Here is a 21,166-nt window from a genome sequence, read left to right on the forward strand (position 1 = left end):
TAAGAACTTTACTAAGTTTCTTCTTATGAAGGATTCATAATACGGCTTCATTCTCAGTACACAACTGTATTCTGTGATTCTTTCAGTCAAGTTTGATTGTGGGTATCGCGTAAGAAAAATGAAGCGTTTATTTGCAAAGCTGCCATCATCACAGGATACATATCTCAGAATCAGAACCTATTTGAGGTAGTGACTTCATACTTGCAGGGCTGTACAGTGTCGTATATATTTACGTTTTTACTCTAAGGTCATATCACAACATGGTTTCCTCACAAATCACGATTAAAGAACTTAGTCACTATAGTTCACCAATTATGCTATAAACTACAGCAATACATTACTCCAATAGTAATTCACAGTTCTGGCTTAATTTGAATTGATTAAATCATGAATGTTTACTCTCTGTAAAAGTGCACCTTGTTTCAAACAAAAAAAAATCTCAGACAATTTAAGAAATAATGATTTTAACTAGTTTTATTATATAGCACACATGGATAAGCAAATGCAACACATAATAGATATTCTAAATCTAATAGCCATAGGCAACTCTTGATAGGTTAAGAATGATATATTTCCCTTGTGGAGCTTGAAGAAAGGTTTTTAGAGCAGGAATGTTTCAAAGTTTTGCAAGTCCAGTTGTAAAAAGAGTCCATTAATGTGCAAAACTTAATTTAAGAGTCTTGGAGTTTCGTTGCAAATTGTTGGATTTCCAAGAACAATGTGTGAAGTTTTTCTTTTAAAATCCCACGTAGAAAGTCAATTGCAGTTAATCCTCTTCAAAGATATTGTCTTTTGGTTGCAGTTCAAGTCAAAGTTTAGTTCCAAGGCAGATCGAAGTTCTTAAGTTGAAGAAGGTTTTCTCCAACAAAGCATCTTCTGTAGCTTCCAGATATACAGATGATTCATCAAGAATAGGTCCAGAATAGATCTTGAATGGATGGAAAAATCAAGACCCAGAAATCATTCGATTTCCAGTCTTAAAATTGGCATGAGATGGGTGTTCTGAGACACCAGCCAATCATTTGGGATTGACCCAAAATGTAACCTCATTGGCAGTTGTCCTTAGAAAAAGGCGTGTCCTTGATCTTCAAAGGATTGTTGTCCACACCTTGGATAAGGCTGTCCATCAAATATTTTTTAAAAGGTAACTTAAGAAAAGTCTCTTTCATTAATAACTCCACTGTGCTCCTTGCTGTCTCTATAAAACCTTCACATTCATGTTGCCCACAAAAGATGAATAACTCCATACCTTATTATATATGGCTACTCAGAGCCTGAGTAACACAAATTATATTTGGTTATAAAGTACTATGTTTTCATTTTAAATTGTAATTTATTCTTTACAGATTTAACCATGTATGTGCCACATGTCATTGTAAGGCGCAAAACAAACATTTTCAATCCTTAATATCATACCGACAGTTATCAAAATACAGTTTGACAGACAACAATCATCACAATGTGTATAGTGTTTGGCATTGTTAGTTTAAGAAATTTATAAACAAAATGTTAGTGTCAATCTTGTATTTAGAAAGTTTTAGGAAAACTATGTATACTCATCTAAACATTTGAAAGGTTTGCTGACTGGCAAAGCTAATTCAAAGACATTCTCTAACCCACTTAGAGTTACTCATAAACTTCAATAGACATTTTAACACCTGGGCTAGAGACAGCCATTTTATCAGTCTGACCATTTAGAAAAACACACTTTCTTGAGCCACTTGGCCTAGTATCTTTATCTAATCAAAACAATCTTGTTAATTTCTCCTTGGCCCTGGCTAGCAGACGGCTTCTTAGTTTCTTTTGAAGCTTGCATTTTAAGTTGGGTGAGGGGAGATGAGACAGATAATGCAGGATTAACTCAGCACATGCAAGAAAAATATAGAATTATATTAGAATACATAAATTTCCCTCACAGTAAACCCTCAATTGTAAATGTGCTGGTGACTGTGGCATTGACATGTGACTGGTACACAGCTCTATCCTGCTGTCCAGTAAAAACGAACCCTTTCACTGCCACATTGTTTTAACATCTGGCCACTGATACAGACCGCACAGTACACAGTACAGTAACAGTGACCCCCCTCCCCCTTCTCATTTCTGACCTCTCCCCTACTGAACTTACTTTGTTAGTATCGTGTTCTTTAATTGTTTAGAAACTGGCTGATTTCCCCAGTATGGTAACAAGACTGCTTGTTTCCTTTTAGGCCAATCTGCATCCCCTGCACTGAGCAGGCCTCTGGAGCGTTGAGACTTGATAAGAAGACAACGACCTGCGAAGAGCATCGTAAACTCACTTTCCCTCTTTCATGCTTCACCTGAGATGTTATTTTCTGTGAAAGGTCTTTGTTAGCACAAGTATAGGGCATCTACGATGGGATGAGGCTGCCACTGGTCAAATGGGACCACAGTATACTAACTACTATTTGTTCGATGTTCAATGTCAAACAAACAGTGGAACTTCAATGGCAATGGTTCTCTATTATACATGGGGTAATGGTAGCACAAGTATAGGCAGACAGACAGTGGCACTGCAGTGGCAAACAGACAGACAGTGGCACTGCAGTGACAGACAGACAGACAGTGGCACTGCAGTGGCAGACAGACAGACAGTGGCACTGCAATGGCAATGGCAGACAGGCAGACAGACAGACAGTGGCACTGCAGTGGCAGAGAGGGATTGGATTTACAATGGCAATATTTCACTTTCTTTCCTCACAGGTAAGATTCTACTGCCGGACCTTGCTACTGAGGACGCAAGCTTCCTAACAGATAAATTGGTTAAAAAGGATGTAAAAATTAAAATAAAACAAGAGGTGGGTGGTTCTGAAAACTACTTTAAAATCAATGTACATTCCTCCCAATAGCTTTATTAACATTGGCAGGGTTTATTTGCTAAAATAAGTCAGACTTTTTTGGCACACTGTTGGTAGTACCTTTCCTGCATTTTAGGTTTAGATTTAGTTCTCTTTTAGGGAGATGAATTCTCCTTCCAAATACAAATGACCCTATTAATGATACCGTATGGGAGGGTATGTTTAAATGTGCCTGTCAGCATTCCAGTGTAGCCTTGTGCGACAGCTGGCGTCTTGAAACTTTCTTAAACTGGGTTTACAAGGAGTTTTTAGGTTGTGTTGAACTGCAAGTGCAGCCTGCCTCATTTGGCCACCAATAAAATAAAATAGAACAGCGAAGGGAACAAAACAAAAACCAGACATAACATTACACATATACCAAAAAAATACTGAAATTCCATAAGAGAGCTCATTCATGTATTATTTGCTAAACATTTTCTGACTGCATGCATATATGATGCAGGACGCATCAATGGGTAGCTTGAAAGAGAAGAAAAAGGACAAATAATATGACTGAGTGCTTTAAATGTAAGGAATACAAGACCTGAGTTTGAAGATTGAGGTCTCCGATGCAGAGGATGCATCAAGGGACTGGTTTCAGGAAGGGATTTTGCCACACAGAGGAACTCACAGTAGCAGAGATGAATGTCGCTTCCAAAAGGACATCCTTAAATGGGGAGAAACATCCCTAGCGCAGAGTGCTGATGAGGGACTCCAGGAATCCTTTGTGATAGCCAGCTTGGAAGGTGAAGGTTGGGAGCAGATCTTTGACCATCCTACAGCAACATGTGTATCTGAGGTTGTGAGTTAAAGGGGGAACATTAACTGAAGGGAGTATTGAAGGGAGATTGTCGATCTGATCAGTAACAGTGTATCATAGAGACATGATTGCCTTGAGTAAGCAAGAGTAGTCACTTCTATAGTAGAATTTTCAGTAGTCGACGAAAGTGACATCATTAACCTGCTCAGTAACGATGTATGTGAAGAGCGAACCAGATTGCATTGAGTAAAGCAAAATGCTATAGTTGAATTTTCAGGAGGTGATTTGACTGAAACAGTGCTGGCACTAGGGTTTACTGGACCCTGGTGCAAGACTGCAGCACAACCGGCACAGTGAAGCACAGCACAGCGCAGCACAACACAGCACCACACAACACTGCATTACAAAGTGCTGCTCAACACAGCACAGCACAGTGCATCGCAGGCACATGTCTCTATTTATCCAGATTGTCTAGAATAAGGATCATAAATATATCGGACTTGATCGTAATGTAATGTGTGTTCAATAGCAATGTTTTATATATGGTGTGTGATACCACGGTCTGCAGCTGCCACTTGCAAACGTTACAGTCGTGGACTATTTCATAACAGTGACAGATTTTAAACATGCCACGGTTCCTTTAAAGGCCTTCCTGTTTCTATCTGTGGACATTTCGAATCAAGATTCTCTTTTTTTTCTGTTTGACAGCTCAAAGAGCAATGCTATAAAGATGCACTGAATGCCGCAATCTTTAAGGATGTCCCTGGTATAAACTGGCACGACGTTGTGACGGACAGATTCCTGTGCACTGGAGGCACAGACCCAGTGATAGATGACATGACCTGCAAAGGTGCATTACCACTCTGAGAGAAGGGCTCTGACTTTACTTGCTTTTGTTGTTTTCTCTGATTTCGGTCCAGTAATAGCAACACCTCATGCCTCTGTTGTGTTTACAGGTGATTCAGGGGGCTCCCTCTTTCTTGAGAAGAAAAGAAGAATGTTTCAGGTGAGTACAAGCAGAAATCCAACCAACCTGACTGCGCTTGTACACCTGCTGCTGTTACATCTTTCTAATAAAATTGTACAGTGCTACAGGACACCCTGCAACATGTACAAAAACACTGTACGTTACCTGTGCTGTGTCCCTGCTGTCTGTACTGCAGCGTTACATTTGAAACATATTGCCGACTCTTTTGAAAGTTTTAATCACAAATCATAGGTCAGGAAGCAACAGGACAATACATTTTTCGACATTTGCTTGGAAGCGTTTGCCAGGAGAAAAAAAAATATGTCATTGTTGCAGGAGGGAGCATGAAAAGGATGCACTGCAATGTTTAGAAGAGAAATGATCTGGATGCCTCAAAGTGTTTTGCAGTTTAACTCAGATAAGAAAGAAGTTTTGATTTGGGGGTTCTCAGCAACAACTGGAATTTGCCAATAATTTATCTTCAATGCCAAAATTAGAGACCAGCAATGTGGGATTCATATTTGATTCTGATTTATCATATATCCATAATGTCACCAAAGTCTCTTTTTATCATCTACAAAATATTGCTAAGATTAGATCTTGTCTTGTCTTTAAAAAAAGTTCAAGCCACCACTTAATTCCCGTGCTGGATTCTCTACACTGGCTTCCAATACAATTTAGAGTTGATAATAAGATCCTACTTCTAGCTTACAAAACAGTTCATGGACTGGCACCCGATTATCTAAAAGAGGTTTTGTCCCTATATGTACCGAGACGTGCTTTGAAGTCAGCTGATTCTGCTCTTCTGACCCTCCCAAAGATTAAGACAAAAAGGAAACGAGAAAGAGCTTCAGTTACAATGCTCCCAGATGGTGGAATAAACTACTATCTGATATTAACGATTGTAAGGTTATTTTTTCTTCAAAAATGAAAGTCCTGACATAAAATGCTTTCAAACGTAAAGACAATGTATTGTATATTCCAGGATCAACCAGGTAAGGCAGCTTGTAGGGTTAGTTGGCAGGCTATTTTACTTAAGAGCACAGTTCTCTCTCTGGGACTTGACTGTTGGTTGTGGCATATATATATATATATATAGTTTTGTGGTGGACACAATGCTAATGAGAGAGGAGCCATGTCTGGCAAATAATGTGCAGATCAGAGATACAAAAGACTTTCAAAGGGCAATCAAAAGTTGGTGCAGTACCATTGAAGACAAGCAATCTTCAGGACAAGCAATCATCACCTCAAGCCAATGACTGTGAGACCACATTGCAATTCCCCCAGGACTCGCAGAATTCCACTTCACACAACCCCCCAAAATACAGTCTGGCTTCATGACTGCAAAGAGTAGTCTTTATAATAATTCATGCATTATAACTTCACAGAAAATATCCTTACAAGATGCAGTCACTTAATTTTTTAAATAAAAACTCACTTTTTTAGAAAAGCATTTTTTACAAAATGTTAAGTGTTCTATTTTTATTTCTCTACTAACTCGTGTTTTTTTGGTGTTTTGATTTATTTTACTACACTTTTTCATGTTCATGTTTTTTAATTGTATTAGTTGACTTTAGTGTAATTCTAGTTTTCATTGACTTGTAAAGCGATTTGAGATACTGTTGTATGAAAGGCGCTATATAAATCAATAAACTTACTTAATATATAATCTAAAAGAAACTGGTGCATTTACAGTATGTAGTGCTCACTCGCAATTCCACCATTCGAAATCACTGACTTTTTAAATCTACTGTTAGCCCACGCTGACCGTACAATTGTGCAAGTCCTGTATTTCGCTGTGTAATGGACCTTCACTATCACTGTGTTCAGTATTTTCAGATAGCGACATAACCCCCAATTCGGTGTGGCTATATTATATAACAACTTCCTATCAGTCATGTCCTGGAAATGAGATCTCTTGTGCACTGCAATGTATCCGCCCGTCTGTCTGCCGCAGTCTACAACAGGGAACATGCGATCTGCCTTGATTTCACCAGCCTTTAGTCCTGCACTCCCTGCCTCCTACAGACATCTCGGATGGCATTGGGGTAGTCTGTCCATGACTATTGAAGTATCTTTTCATTTGATGTATTGCAGCAGTACTAATATACTTCCATATTAATATATTATTGAAATACATCTAGATTAGATTTGTATTAGTCCTAATCAGATAGACTAGACTTAAGAGCTCACTATAAAATAATCAGCTGGGCAGCTATAAAAAATCACCTAATTAGGTCTGCTTCTGATGTGGGGGTTTCATGCCCCCTAATGTACCGGAACATGTAGTCTGCTCTGTTTAAAACTAAATAAAAAATGTGCTTTGAATGCATTGTGTTCCTGTTTTCAGGTGGGAGTTATAAGCTGGGGGAACAAGAATCTTTGTGTTGGAGGCAGGAGGCAGCCCACTGAGGAAGACTCCCGGGATTATCATATTAACCTCTTCGAGGTGCAGGATTTCTTGAGAGATAAACTGGGAACAAATGAACCAAAAGAACTGAACTTCATCAAATAACCAGCATGTGCTCAACTGTAAACCCGTCAGAGCTGTCTCCTGTATCTGCTGCACTTTTCACTGGCTTGCTAACAAACTATTATATGAAACATGTTAATATTAATGAACAAGGCCAAAGGAAGCCTGGTGATACTGACCATTCACTGGCCGCTTTATACAGCAGTGTTATGAAATCTTATCTAGTATTTGTCCGGTGAATGTAATACTGAAGTACATTTCTTCCTGTCTCTTCTGATAATGTCTGTTTTTGTTTAGTGAGGTAGTCTCAGCTCGGAGTTTGAGTCCAGTAGCGTTAAGTTTACAGCTATTTCAGTTTGTGCTGCTTTTTTAAATACAGATATATAACAGACCACATTTCTTGTCCTAAATAAAAGTTTCACACATTATGGTCAACGTGTATTCGGTTTATATGCAGAGAGGTACAAATATAGTTTATAGTTTTCAGTTATGAAGCATAAAAAAGACAACTTTTTTTTAATAAAAACACAGAATCTGTTTTATTCTTCTGAAGCAGATTTGTTAAAAACCTTATTTACACAAGTAAAAAACATAATTCTAAAGCTGAGACTTAACACAACTCACAGTGGATTCTCATGGAAGTAAGGCAGGGGGGACACTAATAAGAGCATTTTTTTAAATCAACTCTGTCAACTCAATAGAGTTCTGAGAATCATGTCTAAACTTTACACCAAGTAACTAACTGTCCCCAGTGAATCAATGACCTGTCCCTCTGAAACAACTGTACCCCAGCGTATCAATGACCTGTCCCTCTGAAACAACTGTACCCCAGCGTATCAATGACCTGTCCCTCTGAAACAACTGTACCCCAGCGTATCAATGACCTGTCCTTCTGAAACAACTCTACCCAGCGTATCAATGACCTGTCCCTCTGAAACAACTGTACCCCAGCGTATCAATGACCTGTCCTTCTGAAACAACTCTACCCAGCGTATCAATGACCTGTCCCTCTGAAACAACTGTACCCCAGCGTATCAATGACCTGTCCCTCTGAAACAACTGTACCCCAGCGTATCAATGACCTGTCCCTCTGAAACAACTGTACCCCAGCGTATCAATGACCTGTCCTTCTGAAACAACTCTACCCCAGCGTATCAATGACCTGTCCCTCTGAAACAACTCTACCCAGCGTATCAATGACCTGTCCCTCTGAAACAACTGTACCCCAGCGTATCAATGACCTGTCCCTCTGAAACAACTGTACCCCAGCGTATCAATGACCTGTCCCTCTGAAACAACTCTACCCAGCGTATCAATGACCTGTCCCTCTGAAACAACTGTACCCCAGCGTATCAATGACCTGTCCTTCTGAAACAACTCTACCCCAGCGTATCAATGACCTGTCCTTCTGAAACAACTGTACCCCAGCGTATCAATGACCTGTCCCTCTGAAACAACTGAAACAACTGTACCCCAGCGTATCAATGACCTGTCCTTCTGAAACAACTCTACCCCAGCGTATCAATGACCTGTCCCTCTGAAACAACTCTACCCAGCGTATCAATGACCTGTCCCTCTGAAACAACTGTACCCCAGCGTATCAATGACCTGTCCCTCTGAAACAACTCTACCCAGCGTATCAATGACCTGTCCCTCTGAAACAACTGTACCCAGCGTATCAATGACCTGTCCCCCTGAAACAACTCTACCCAGCGTATCAATGACCTGTCCTCTGAAACAACTGTACCCCAGCGTATCAATGACCTGTCCCTCTGAAACAACTGTACCCCAGCGTATCAATGACCTGTCCCCCTGAAACAACTCTACCCAGCGTATCAATGACCTGTCCCTCTGAAACAACTGTACCCCAGCGTATCAATGACCTGTCCTTCTGAAACAACTGTACTCCAGCGTATCAACGACCTGTCCCTCTGAAACAACTGTACCCCAGCGTATCAATGACTTGTAGTCGGTGAACTGTGTTGTCTGCTTGTAGCCACCACCTTGAGAAGGTCCGATCTTGTTTATTGTGTTGCACGTTTACAAGTCAGAAGAGTGAATCATGGAGTGGTATATAAAACAAACTACAACCACTGTCAGCGCCTTAAAAAATAAGAGATGGTCATACAGCGTGGGTGTGAATAAGAGTTTCTTTCTCCATCTCTCCCTCTACCCATCTCACTGTTTGATGTCATAAAAGTCAATGGAGTGTGCGGAATGTTGTGCAGTTCCATCACACCCTTTCTTATCTTTATAATACACTAACTGATATTCATTGTTGTCTCTTTCCCCCTCTGTCCTCTTCCATCCCCCTCTCCTTCCCCCCCTCTCATCACACCGCCATGCAAAAACTCTTTCCCTGTCTATCGCCTTCTCCCCCAAATTAAACTGCAGACGTCTGCAAACATGTCTGCTGAACAGTATCCTGTGCTGAGCAATATGCTCGGTTGCACATGCATACAACGTGTTTCTGTTTGTTGTAGTTAGTTACTAACCTACAGCAGGTTCCTTGCACACCACTACACTGATTAAAACCTGTTTCCTCAGTCTCCTTCCCCCTCTTCTCTCCTCCCCTCCCCTCTCCTCTCCTCTCTCCCCACTCCTCTCAGCGTACCACCACGTTGATCTCTGCCACGCTGTTGGCGTCCATGCAGTTCTCGGCGGTGGTCTTGCCGTGTTGCTCCTTCAGGTGGCGGCGGATGGCTGGCTTGTGTGCGAACCTCACGTGGCAGTAGGAGCAGCGGTAGGGCCGCTCGCCGCTGTGCAGGTTCATGTGGTCGTACAGCGTGGACTTCTGTGTGAAGCTCTTGGCGCACACGTGGCAGGCGTGGGACTTGATGCCGCGGTGTACGTTCATGTGGCGGTTCAGGTTGCTGGTGTGGTTGAACTGCTTCCCGCAGCGCGGGCACATGAACACGCAGTGTGAGGCACGCATGTGCGTCACCAGCCTCTCCACGCTCTGGAAGAACTCCTCACACCGGCTGCACTTGATGGTTTTGACTCCCGAAGAGCCCAGCGAGATGGGGAGCTGCTGCTGCTGCTGTTGCTGCTGGGGTGGGAACAGCCCGCAATGTGGGGCTAGGAAATCCCTCTGGGCCATTTCCACGGAGAAGGAGGTTCCCTCGCAGCTGGAAGAGGTGGATCCCACTCTCCGGGCAACATCCTCCGGGCACTCCAAACCTACACAGCCCTCCTCCTCCACCTCCGCCAGGCCGTGTCCTTCCCCAAGGTGATGCTCCTGTAGGGGCTGGTAGTAGGCTTTGAAGCCCCCCTCTTCCTCCCTTTCCTCTCCCAGAGTCGACTCCCCTCCTCCCTCCTCCTCCTCCCCACCTCCGCCTCCCAGCCCCTCTCCCGTGGAGTGAACCCCGTCTCCTTCCTGGATGGGCGTCCCTTCCCTTCCCAGCGTGCCCTGCTGCTGGCGCCTGTACTCCCACGGCGTCGGCTTCCTGCCCCTCGTCTTGGGGCTGCCGCTGCTCCTGGCTGTTGTCGACGTCGTCTGGGCTTCGTTTGTCATCGGCGTCTCTCTGTTCTCCTCCTCTTCCTCCTCCTTGTTTAGGATTTCACTGCCTCCTCCCTCGGCCTCCACCCCCTCCTCCCTCTCTCTCTCCCTCCCCATCCATCCCCCCATGCTCCCTCCATCCTCCACGATGCACACGTCAGACAGCTCCTCGTACTCGTCTTCAAAGTCGTCCCCGCAGTCTTCAGGAAATTCCTCCACTTTGACCTGCGGAAGGAAGAGACAAGCATTGTAAAGCACAGAGAGCGATGGTAATGTATATTAAAAATCAAACCATGGTAAACTAACCCTTATAAAAGTTTCCCACACATAATATGCCTTACCACAGGTGTGGTAAGGCATATTATAAAACAAGCATGACAAACTATTATAAATGTACAGTATAATTTTAGATGAAGTCCTTACTGCGCCTTAAAAGTGAAATCCAAAATAAAAGAGAAAAAAAACAGGTGCGTCGATCTCCAAATGCATGAAGGAATTAAAAGTCCACAATAATCCGTCCAATAAAAAAAAAAACTACAAAATCAAAATTATGTGAAAAAATTGTCTTTTATTTATAGAACAGCCAAAGAAAATAATACAGTGCAAACATTTCGCTCACACAACCATCCTCAGTGCCAACACTAGGAACACCTGAATGTTTAAGATTACTAATAATAAATCTATTAAAATAAATGAACACTAATGTTAATATTCAGAACATATGTAAATACTATATAGACATAACCATTAGTGACCATGAAGCTAAATATTAACAAGTCTTAAAATAGCATTATGAATTAGTCAAATAAACATTAACTGGCGAGGTATAGCACTGTCTGTGTTGCTTTGAGGTAATGAGTTGTCTAAAATATCCCCATCGGAATCAATGAGAAGATCAGAGGTGCTAGATCCTGAGGTAATAAAAGTGGGGTCACAAAAACGCGCCGATATCCCAAACGGGAGGGGGAAATGAGGTGCGGGACATACGAAGGGGACAATGCAACGGGGAATATCGGAACAGAACCAGAAAAACAACTTGATTTGTGGTCAAGCCCTCAGACTGTCAGAAATCTTTTCTGACTTTCACCTGTTCCGACTATAACCGACCAACCCATTTAAACTTCAGGTAGAACTCTACGTTTTTTTGTTCTTTAAAATTAAAATATATTTCTATAACAGACATAGTACGCCTTCAACTTTTTACATTTTTTAGAACACTTTGTCCACAAGTTAATACTGCTTTTTTGAAACACTACAGCCAAGTAACTGTAGTAAAGATGAACTTGCTGCATTAAGGGCCAAGATAAAAGTGGTAGTCTTGTTTCATTGTCTAAAGATTCCTACAATACAGAAGACGCCAATTATCTGATATTAACTTTAACAAGAAATTGGCAGGTGACCCCACCACTGCTTTCAAATCGGAAATTGATTGCTTTTTACAATCAGCATATGAATCGGAATGATCATGTAATCATCCTATAAAGCCTGTGATTGAGATCGAGATATATCTCCGATTCTTGAGACCCCTTGCTATTGAATTACCTTCACATCTAAGGGATCCAGACACCAACTGCATTTTTACTTGACATGGCACATATGGTTCTGTGACAGGGTACTCGTGTCACGTGTGTGGGTGACCGCTGATATGCAAGACAGAGAGACGTGGGAGTTGGAGTTGAAATACCGCTGAGGTGCGCAGGATTTATTAACACAGAGAAAAAGTAAACAAACCAGTTACGTGACGCTACCAGCGATGGTAGCGCACAGAGGACACATACAGAAGACTGTACTAAAGGCAAAATAAAACACAGTACAAAAACTACAAATAAAAGGTGCCACACAGGGCGAGCGCTAGCCTTACTGAATGAGGCACCCTGCTCCAGGAACCTGCTACACCCTCTCTATTCATTACTTGGGATCACTATCCCCTAAACTAACCTGCTTATGAGCCGGTATTCATATGACTCCTGCTGCTTCATACGGCCTTGGCTGGGCATTGCCTTCACGAGCACCGCTTGCAGTTTCAGGGTTGTGTAGCTATAGTTCCTGCAGAATGGACGCAGCGCCCCTGTGTGTAGCATGGCTTTGCAGTCACCCAGAGCAATCCCGACCAGGTGTTTTAATGCTGAAGAACACACAGTCGAGACCCGCTCACCTGCTGATTGAGGACCGGCACAGCCAATCACTAGAAGGCAGCAAGTCTCAACCGAGCACCATCTGTAAACTATTTTTAGTCAAACTTAACAACTCCAAAAAGCACACAAAACAACCGTTTCCACATATAATTTACACCGTCACTAATGTCCCCATGTGCAGGGAAATCACGCTGCTACTGGTTCTCACCAAAAAATACTTCCTCTTTGAGAAAGATTTTTTATCTAGAAATCCAGGGCACAGCAATGGGAGCTCCGTTTGCACCCGACTATGCCAATCTTTTTATGGGATTTCTCGAATACAACAATATATTTGGACATAATCATTTCATAGATAACATCATCATGTGGAAAAGGTATACTGATGATATTTTCCTAGAACTTCTTGCTTATTTGAATGGTCTGATTTCATCTATTAATTTTAGTTTGGAATATGATGTTTTCAAGGGCAGTTTTCTCGATACCACTGTATGTCTTGATAAGGGATCTTTATATATCACCCTGTAGACGAAATCGACTGATAAAAACAGTATTTCGCATGCTTTTAGGTTTCACTTTGTACCACTCAAAAGGGGTCAATTTTTACGACTCAAACTAATTTGTTTTAAATCTGAAGATTTTGACATTGAAGCTGGCAAAATGTATGACAACATTTCTATTAGGAATTGTCCAAGGGATTGGTTAGATAAAGGTGTTTTTAAAGTTCAAAATGTAAGATATAAATCCTCATGTGAATAAGAAAAATAAAGAATTCTCTTCCATTTGTTGCACGACCTTTACTACACATAGCAGTGCTTAATTAGTGCTGGGACTTGTTTTAGTAGATCTAGATACATTGAGATAGTATTTAACTTTGTTATCTTTGCTATTTTTCTGTAACACATCCCATAATGACATTTTATAATAATATTTCACAATATATTCCCTCTAATGTCTATCAGTATATTAATATATGAATTGGTCTGTGTACATGTTGTTTTGTTTTTAACTGAATACCTGACCTCTGATATTTATCTTTAATAATTAACCCTTAAATATTCAGGTGTTTCTAATTCACTGGCACTGAGGATGGTCGTGTGAGCAAAACATTTGCACTGAGCACTTTTTGCGCTATATTATTATTTTTATTTTTGACTCTTCTATAAATAACGTTCTTTGCATAATTTTGATTTTGTAATTTTTTTATTGCCACTCTTCAAACAGCAGTGTGCGGATTATTTTGGACTTTTATTTATTTCCAAAGTACAGTATAACCATCCCCAGAGTCAGCCTCCCCATTCCCAGAGACAGCCTCCCCGTTCCCAGAGTCAGCCTCTTCATTCCTAGAGTCAGCTTCCTCATTCCCAGTCAGCTTCCTCATTCCCAGTCAGCCTCCCCATTCCCAGAGTCAGCCTCCTCATTCCCAGAATTAGCCTCCCCATTGCCAGTCAGCCTCCTCATTCCCAGAGTCAGCCTCCCCATTCCCAGGCAGTCTTCTCATTCCTAGGCAGCCTTCTCATTCCTAGTCAGCCTCCTCATTCCCAGAGTCAGCCTCCCCATTCCCAGTCAGCCTCCTCATTCCCAGAGTCAGTCTCCCCATTCCCAGTCATCCTCCCCATTCCCAGAGTCAGGCTCCTCATTCCCAGAGTCAGCCTCCTTATTCCGAGTCAGCCTCCCTATTCCCAAAGTCAGCCTCCCCATTCTCAGTCAGCCTCCCCATTCCTAGTCAGTCTCCTCATTCCTAGTCAGCCTCCCCATTCCCAGTACCTTCAGTTCCCCTGGATGCTCAGCCTCTCCAGTAGTGTGCTGGTAGCGGGCGTGCTGATGAATGTGCTGCAGGAGCTGGAACTGGTTGGGGTGGGTCTGGTTTGACTGGTGTGAGTGGGACAGCGCCTGCATCGGGTGTTTCTGCTGCTTGATCAGCCCCGCCCCTTTCCTGTTGCCCGGGTTACCTCCTCCCACCCCTGCCTTGCCCTTTGACCCTGCGCTCGCCCCAGGAGCCCCCTCCTGCAGGCTGTGTATCTGAGGCTCAATGAACTGCGTGAGCGCAGCGCGGCACTTCTCCACCACATGCTCCATCTGCAGGTAACTCGCCGCTGTCAGGTAATTGACAATGTCACGCACCCCGAACTCCAGGAGCCCCGTGTAGCAGGAGAGCAGCAAGTCAGCTACGATGCGTGAGCTGTGCAGGAAAGACACCTGGGGGAGAGGAGAGGAGAGAGGAGGAGAAGAAAGAGAGGATGGGAGAGGAAAGGAGAGGGGAGAGGGCAGGACAGGGGAGAGGAGGGTAGAGTGGAGAGGAGAGAGAGGCGTCTTTAGTAGAGAACATATTTTTTATGATCCTTGCTGAGCTCAAGCTTTTAAAAAATAAGTTGTGATCAAAAACAGAAACAAAACAAGAATTGCAAACCATGCAACATGAACAATACGTGGGAGACTTTATTTTTCTACAATCTGCCTATTCTACCTTTAGTACTGAAAAAATGGATTTCCTTGAAATTGGAGAGGACTGATAGACTGCCATCAATAGGAACAGGTGGGGACTGTCACTGAGCGAGGGGTTGTTTTCCTGTAGTTTTACTGTACAGTACGGTTATGGGAGAGGCTGTTTAGAATGGCCTCCATTTCAAACAGTGTACCTGCAGCTCAGAGGAGGGGTTCAGCAGGAACTGGTCTCGGAGAAACGGGGAGCAAGCAGCGAAGATGACCCTGTGCCCCCGGAACTTGAGGTTGTCATTGGCGACGATGGTGATGTCACAGAAGCGCTGGTCAGAACGCAGCTGGTTCGTGTTCCGCAGCGTGGCGGCTCCGTGGCCTGGCAGCTGGAAGCGCAGTACCTCAGTCGGGCCACCAGAGGGCAGCAGAGCCATCATTGCGATTAATACTGAAGACAATTCCTCTTATTATTATTATTAATCTTATTATTATCAAAACAAGTATTACATTGATAGCCTGGAGAGAGAGAGAGAGAGAGAGAGAGAGAGAGAGAGAGAGAGAGAGATAATGTAAAACTACGCAAAGTGGCAGGCAGGACACTAATAAAAACAATATTAAAACAATTGATAGCTTACATTTGAAATATATCCTGAATTATCATAAGAACTAAAAATTTGCTTTACAGAAAAACAATGGGGGGCAGCAATAATGTTATTAAAGTTAATAAGAGGTAAGAGAATATATTTTAAAGCGCTCCAGTGATCATGTTTCTTGTCATTGCTGTTGCCGCTTACCTTTTGACTGACAAAGAAAAAACAGAAATAAGTAAACAAAAATACAGTAAAATGTGTGTTTTATACATCCGATGTGGAAACCTGCCTGGATAAAACCATGCTTTTGTGAATGAATGTTTATTGCATTCGTCTAGAATTCAGCCTTTCTGCACTTTTAGAAACCAGGCCATGTTGACTGTCCACTTTGTTTACACTCAGGCAGGCACACAAGCGTCCGCTATACTTAAAGCTTTCTGGACCCTCTAATGTGCACTAAACAGCAGCATGGGCTATGCATTTGTCTACTGGATTATTTCTAAGGTGATTTTTAAGTTCATAAACTGGGACCGCACAGTAATATTGTGAATAACTTCCAAAATCCAAACTACAGGGAAGCTCTTTCGTTTTTACTTTCACTTTGACAATGTTTGATCTAATGTCATATTAAAAGTGAAGGCAGGGACTCATATAGGTAATCTGAGTGGAATCTTTTACTTTCAAAAACTTTTTTTGTGTTAATAAATGACCTTAGTCTTTATAATTTAATTTCTACACAAGTATATTTATTACACGGTAGCAATTCAATAAAATCAAATTCAGAGATTCTCAATTTACAAAGTGCTGCAAATCTAGTCCCTTTTCTGCCTAAGAAACTGCATCTTCTCCTCTGATTTCCCCTTTCAAGATGTCTCTCTCTTTAGCTAACTCTATACTACCCTCCAGTCCACTCTGCAAACCAGGCCCTTCCTGTAAGTAGATTGTAAAGCCATGAATATTTGCGAGCCTTTTATTATGCCTTTTTCATATATGGAAAAAGATATACTTTTTATATTGTAACAGGTTGCCAACATTTCTGGAGCAAAACAGGTTTTACGGAAGTGAGTCGCCACATATTTTGGTCACAAATATTTATCACTTTACAGTATCTCAATATTTCTATGCATTACTTCACAGAATATTTCATGTCTTAATATTTAATAGGGCATTTGTTCTGTATATTTTTTTCTTATTGCAGTTTCTGCTTGGGTCATTAGTGTGCTGTGATTAACACTAGGAAACGGTTGTTTTCACCCACTATCTACTATTAAACAAGACATGCATTTGATATGATGTGGTGGGAACCCTAAAGGTGATGATGTGTTGAATATCCTACCTTTTGACTGTGAGCAATAAATGAAGCCACTGCATCACACACGGGCTTCCCTGCCTTTTCACTGATAATCAGTTTTTCGGAGTTTAGTTTAGAAGCTGCCCTAATTGCACAGATGGGAATGTCCTTGCGAAGTAGTTGTGAAGTCTGGTAAACTGTAATCCACGTAGGCAAACCCTTTAAGTTTCTCTGAATAGTATTTCCAGATTCCCCCTTTAAGATGCTGTAAGCTGACAGGTATCACTCAAAATGGACAGGAACCTTTTAAGAATATGTTCATTGAAATTTCCTGCCTGTTCCATTATTTTCAATCTATGCAGTTTTTCGGTACAATCAACGATCATGAAAAAGTGTCTTCTGACAATCTGAATTAGACAACTGTGCATTTTACGAAGGCTGATTTCTTTGCTGGTCTTGTTGGGAGTTTTTTTGAGTCAACAGTATAGACTGAGACACGGATCAAGATGTAATAAGATTCAATTGTATTCCTTTTCTGATGAAATGAAATGCTGTGACTTCTTTACTTACAAAAGGAACGCTATTTAATCTTCCTTGATTTAAGCATATGTAAAATGGGCAGAGAAGAATTGCCAGGAGATGCTTTCTCTTTATGGTACTGAAAAATCATTGACTGGAATTGAAAAACTGCAGAGACAAGGCAGGGAACGTCATCATACAATTGACACGTTTCTAACAGGTTTCTGTCAGCTTAAAACATGTTAAAAAGGACATCTGGAAATAAAACTATTGGGCAAACTTAAAGGGATCGACCCCCCCCCAGCCCCTCATTAATTTGAGCCCTGAAGGAAAACATGTTTTTATCAATGTGTTGTTTTTCTTCTATTAAACTAATAGCAGTGATAAAGTAAAATACAGTACATTGCTATCAGACTTATGCGACAGGTAGCATCATAGACGCCAAAGGGGTGGGCCAATGGGCCACTGCCCACGCACTTCTAACAGCGATAACTATATATATATAGTTGGGCATGAATTGAAAATACATGTAATTAAAATAGGTATTTTCATTACATTTTATTTTGTAATGCAAATGCCAATTTAGAAGTATTTTGAATCAAAAATACATTTTTTGAGTATTCTGTAATTTCAAAATACTCCAAAATACATTGTCAGTAATAGTTTAAATATTAACCAGCAGCTGTATGAAATTGAATTATAGTGATCGCGTCTTCGATTGGGAGTAACTTTAGCGAAATCACAGATGTTGGCAAAAGTTTGAGAGAGACGGGTTATTATTAGATAGATAGATTAGATATAGATTAGATATAGAAAGGACAGATAGAGTCTCCAGCATTGTCCCGTCTCAATAATTCAGCAATGGGCAAATGTTCTGCTTTGTGGAATTCATCTGGTCAACCAAAACCTGCTGAAATAATGCAGACTGACTGCACCATGCCTGACGAGATGGAATTCATTATATGACAGCTTGAACCTCTTAATTAATCTTTGGGAGAAACTTCCTCAGCTGATGGAAAAGTTCCAGCTTCCGAGCTTTAATGAAGTGGAATCAGACTTCCTTGTGCAGTACTGCTGTGTGCTGAAGCCCGTTGCCACTGTAACAGATCACCTTCCAGGTCAGGAAACCTGCTACTACAGGGATCTCATCCCCACTCAAAATTAGAAGCATATTCTAAAAATGGGAATATAACTAGGTCACAATTATTATTATTATTATTATTATTATTATTATTATTATTATTATTATTATTCACTAACTTAGAGGGTACCTGTGATGAAAGCGAGTATCTATTTATTTCAATAGAAAATATGTTTCCAAATACTTGTCACGTTTTACAGCCCCTCTATTGTTGGGCTATCTGATGCACAAAGAGTTCAACCCACGACACGCTTCAGTGCACTGTGATGACAGCGTTGATTTAAGTCTTTTACATAGAGAGATACAAATATCATGGTTGAAGAGAATAATTCCAACACCATACAATGGTACCTGTATGAGTAGTTAATGTCAGACTATCCTAGTCTAACCTCTTCAGGCAGCGGGAGTGGATGGCAAGCCAAATTATCCTTTAGAGAAATCTCTAAATCATTTCCAGATACCTCTAAATATTTGAAGACATCTCTAAATCATTTCCAGATATCTCTAAATATCTGAACATATCTCTAAATCATTTCCAGATCTCAAAATATTTAAAGATATCTAAAATGCATTTTTAGATATCTGTAAATCATTTAGAGATATCTCTAAATAATGTCATGTTCATTTAAGGATATCTCTAAATCATTTGAAGATATCTTCAAATAACTTCCTGTTCATTTGAAGATATCTCTAAATCGTTTGAAGATATCTTCAAATAACTTCCTGTTCATTTAGAGATCTCTCTAGATAACTTCCTGTTCATTTAGAGATATCTATAAATCATTTGAAGATAACTGAACGGGAAGCCATTTCAAGATATCTCAAAATGACTTCCTGTGAAAATGCTCTATGTTTTTAATGGACTTCCTGTCCATTTAAAGATATCTTCAAATGAACAGGAAGTTATTTAGAGATATAGGAAGTTACTTGAAGATATCTTCAAATGATTTAGAGATATCTTTAAATAATATGTGGATTTGACTAGCATGGTGCGCCAAACTGTCATTTAGACATATCTTAAAATGACGGGTTTAAAGATACTGTAAATCATTTCAAGATATCTTAAAAAAAACATCCTGTTCATTTAGAGACATCTCTAAATCATTTGAAGATCAAATGAACAGGAAACTATTTCAAGATATCTCCAAATGACTTCCTGTGAAAATGCTCTATGTTTTCAATGGATTTCCTGTCCATTTAAAGATATCTTCAAATGAACAAGAAGTTATTTAAAGATATCTAAAAACGAAATACAGATATCACAAATTGATTTACAGATATCTTTAAATTAATTTTAAATATCTTAAAAACTGCACAAAACCAGACCAGTTTTCTGCGATTGTTTGCAAATATGAAGGTTGACTGTTCAGTCATTCTCCAGATTTTCGCAGCGTTGTACGGCCGCTGTTTAATGCTACTGGTCGTTCAATCTTCACTTTAGTCACGATAATGTATATATTGCAGTAACACAGCATTGAAAATACAACGCGATACAATATAGCGTTACCGGCGCCGCAATGCTCCAGGGGGGGGGATAATGGGACTAGTGTTCCACGAATGGAAAACGGCACGTCTGATCACTTTAAATAATTAACAATATTTATGAGTTTGTTGATAACGTTGTTTGTCAACAGCATTGCGGGTGATCAAAACGCAACGCTAGTGGTTAACCTCATCGTGACCGGGCTGCAGCGATGGAAGCATGACGTAATAAAAAACTGCCCACGCATGACGAAGAGGATAGAGCTGCTCTCGATCAGCTAAGCTAAACCCTTCTTGTGCGTGGAAATGCATGGGAAACGTTGACAAGTTTGAGCAGCTGCGAACCTGTTTTGCTCCTCGCACATTCTGGAGTGAAATCTCGCCAGTGCACACGATATAAAGCAGGTGGTGGCGGAGTGCTACTGCGATGAAGTCGTGGTGTGTACCTACCGCAGCCTCTCAGTACGTGTCCTCCAGTAAGACCTCGGTCCAGCCTCGTTATTCTAATAGTAAAACCCAACAGCTCGGGGCGCTTCAGCCCGTGGGTTACCCCTCTGTTTGGGTGCACTCGCGTTGGATTAATTGATGAAATCACTGGTTTGGTCTGATTGTCTGGCGGTGTTGGTTGCAGTGTTTTCGTATCCTCTTTTTTTCTCTCCTTCGGGTTGCCCTTCCAGGTTTGTGTTTCTGTTCTTTGTTCTGGATCGCGCGATGAGAGCGAACCCTGAGAGAGTAAAGAGGCAGTGTCCGTCGCTTGCGTTTTGTTCGAAATTTCCCCTTCCACGTCGACTGACGCTATGGATATATATATATATAATATATATAATATATATATATATATATATATTATACTTAGTTATGAATCGCTATGGATCTACGATGGCAAAATCTGAAATATATTCTTAGATACCTTTGTTAAACTTAGATCAAGGATCTAGTACCTAGTTCTACGATCTAAGGTGGACAAAATCTGAAATTGAATTCTTAGATACCTTGGTTAAACTTGATCAAGGATCTAGTA

The 21,166-nt window shown here is 41.0% G+C and overlaps 2 protein-coding genes across 8 annotated transcripts in view; one reads left to right on the forward strand and one right to left on the reverse strand.

Annotated features, from left to right (window-relative positions):
* Positions 1 to 7,483, forward strand: part of cfbl (complement factor b, like) — a 34,650-nt gene extending 27,167 nt beyond the window's left edge. Inside the window, exons 14-18 of the mRNA XM_041226575.1 lie at positions 2,208 to 2,287; positions 2,722 to 2,816; positions 4,324 to 4,465; positions 4,572 to 4,621; positions 6,933 to 7,483. Coding sequence (XP_041082509.1) covers positions 2,208 to 2,287; positions 2,722 to 2,816; positions 4,324 to 4,465; positions 4,572 to 4,621; positions 6,933 to 7,097 — 532 coding nt within the window. The 3' untranslated portion in view covers positions 7,098 to 7,483. The remainder of the gene's footprint in view (positions 1 to 2,207; positions 2,288 to 2,721; positions 2,817 to 4,323; positions 4,466 to 4,571; positions 4,622 to 6,932) is intronic.
* Positions 7,484 to 7,565: 82 nt separating this feature from the next.
* zbtb12.1 (zinc finger and BTB domain containing 12, tandem duplicate 1) lies at positions 7,566 to 20,863 on the reverse strand. 7 transcript variants are annotated; one of them, XR_005947363.1, is made up of 5 exons: positions 20,596 to 20,863; positions 15,326 to 15,638; positions 14,454 to 14,885; positions 8,979 to 10,779; positions 7,566 to 8,495 (listed from the first exon to the last, which is right to left on the reverse strand). XR_005947363.1 is itself a non-coding variant. In XM_041226576.1 (4 exons), exons 2-4 carry the CDS (start codon positions 15,557 to 15,559, stop codon positions 9,661 to 9,663), a joined length of 1,785 nt encoding a protein of 594 aa, XP_041082510.1. In that variant the 5' UTR covers positions 15,560 to 15,638; positions 20,596 to 20,863; the 3' UTR covers positions 8,528 to 9,660. The 7 variants fall into 7 exon arrangements, 1 of the variants encoding a protein (XP_041082510.1); XR_005947361.1 differs by having other exon boundaries at positions 8,664 to 10,779; XR_005947358.1 differs by having other exon boundaries at positions 8,545 to 10,779.
* Between the last annotated feature and the right edge of the window lie 303 nt (positions 20,864 to 21,166).

This window comes from Polyodon spathula, chromosome 24 (genome assembly GCF_017654505.1).
Source record: "Polyodon spathula isolate WHYD16114869_AA chromosome 24, ASM1765450v1, whole genome shotgun sequence".
Lineage (NCBI taxonomy): Eukaryota > Metazoa > Chordata > Actinopteri > Acipenseriformes > Polyodontidae > Polyodon > Polyodon spathula.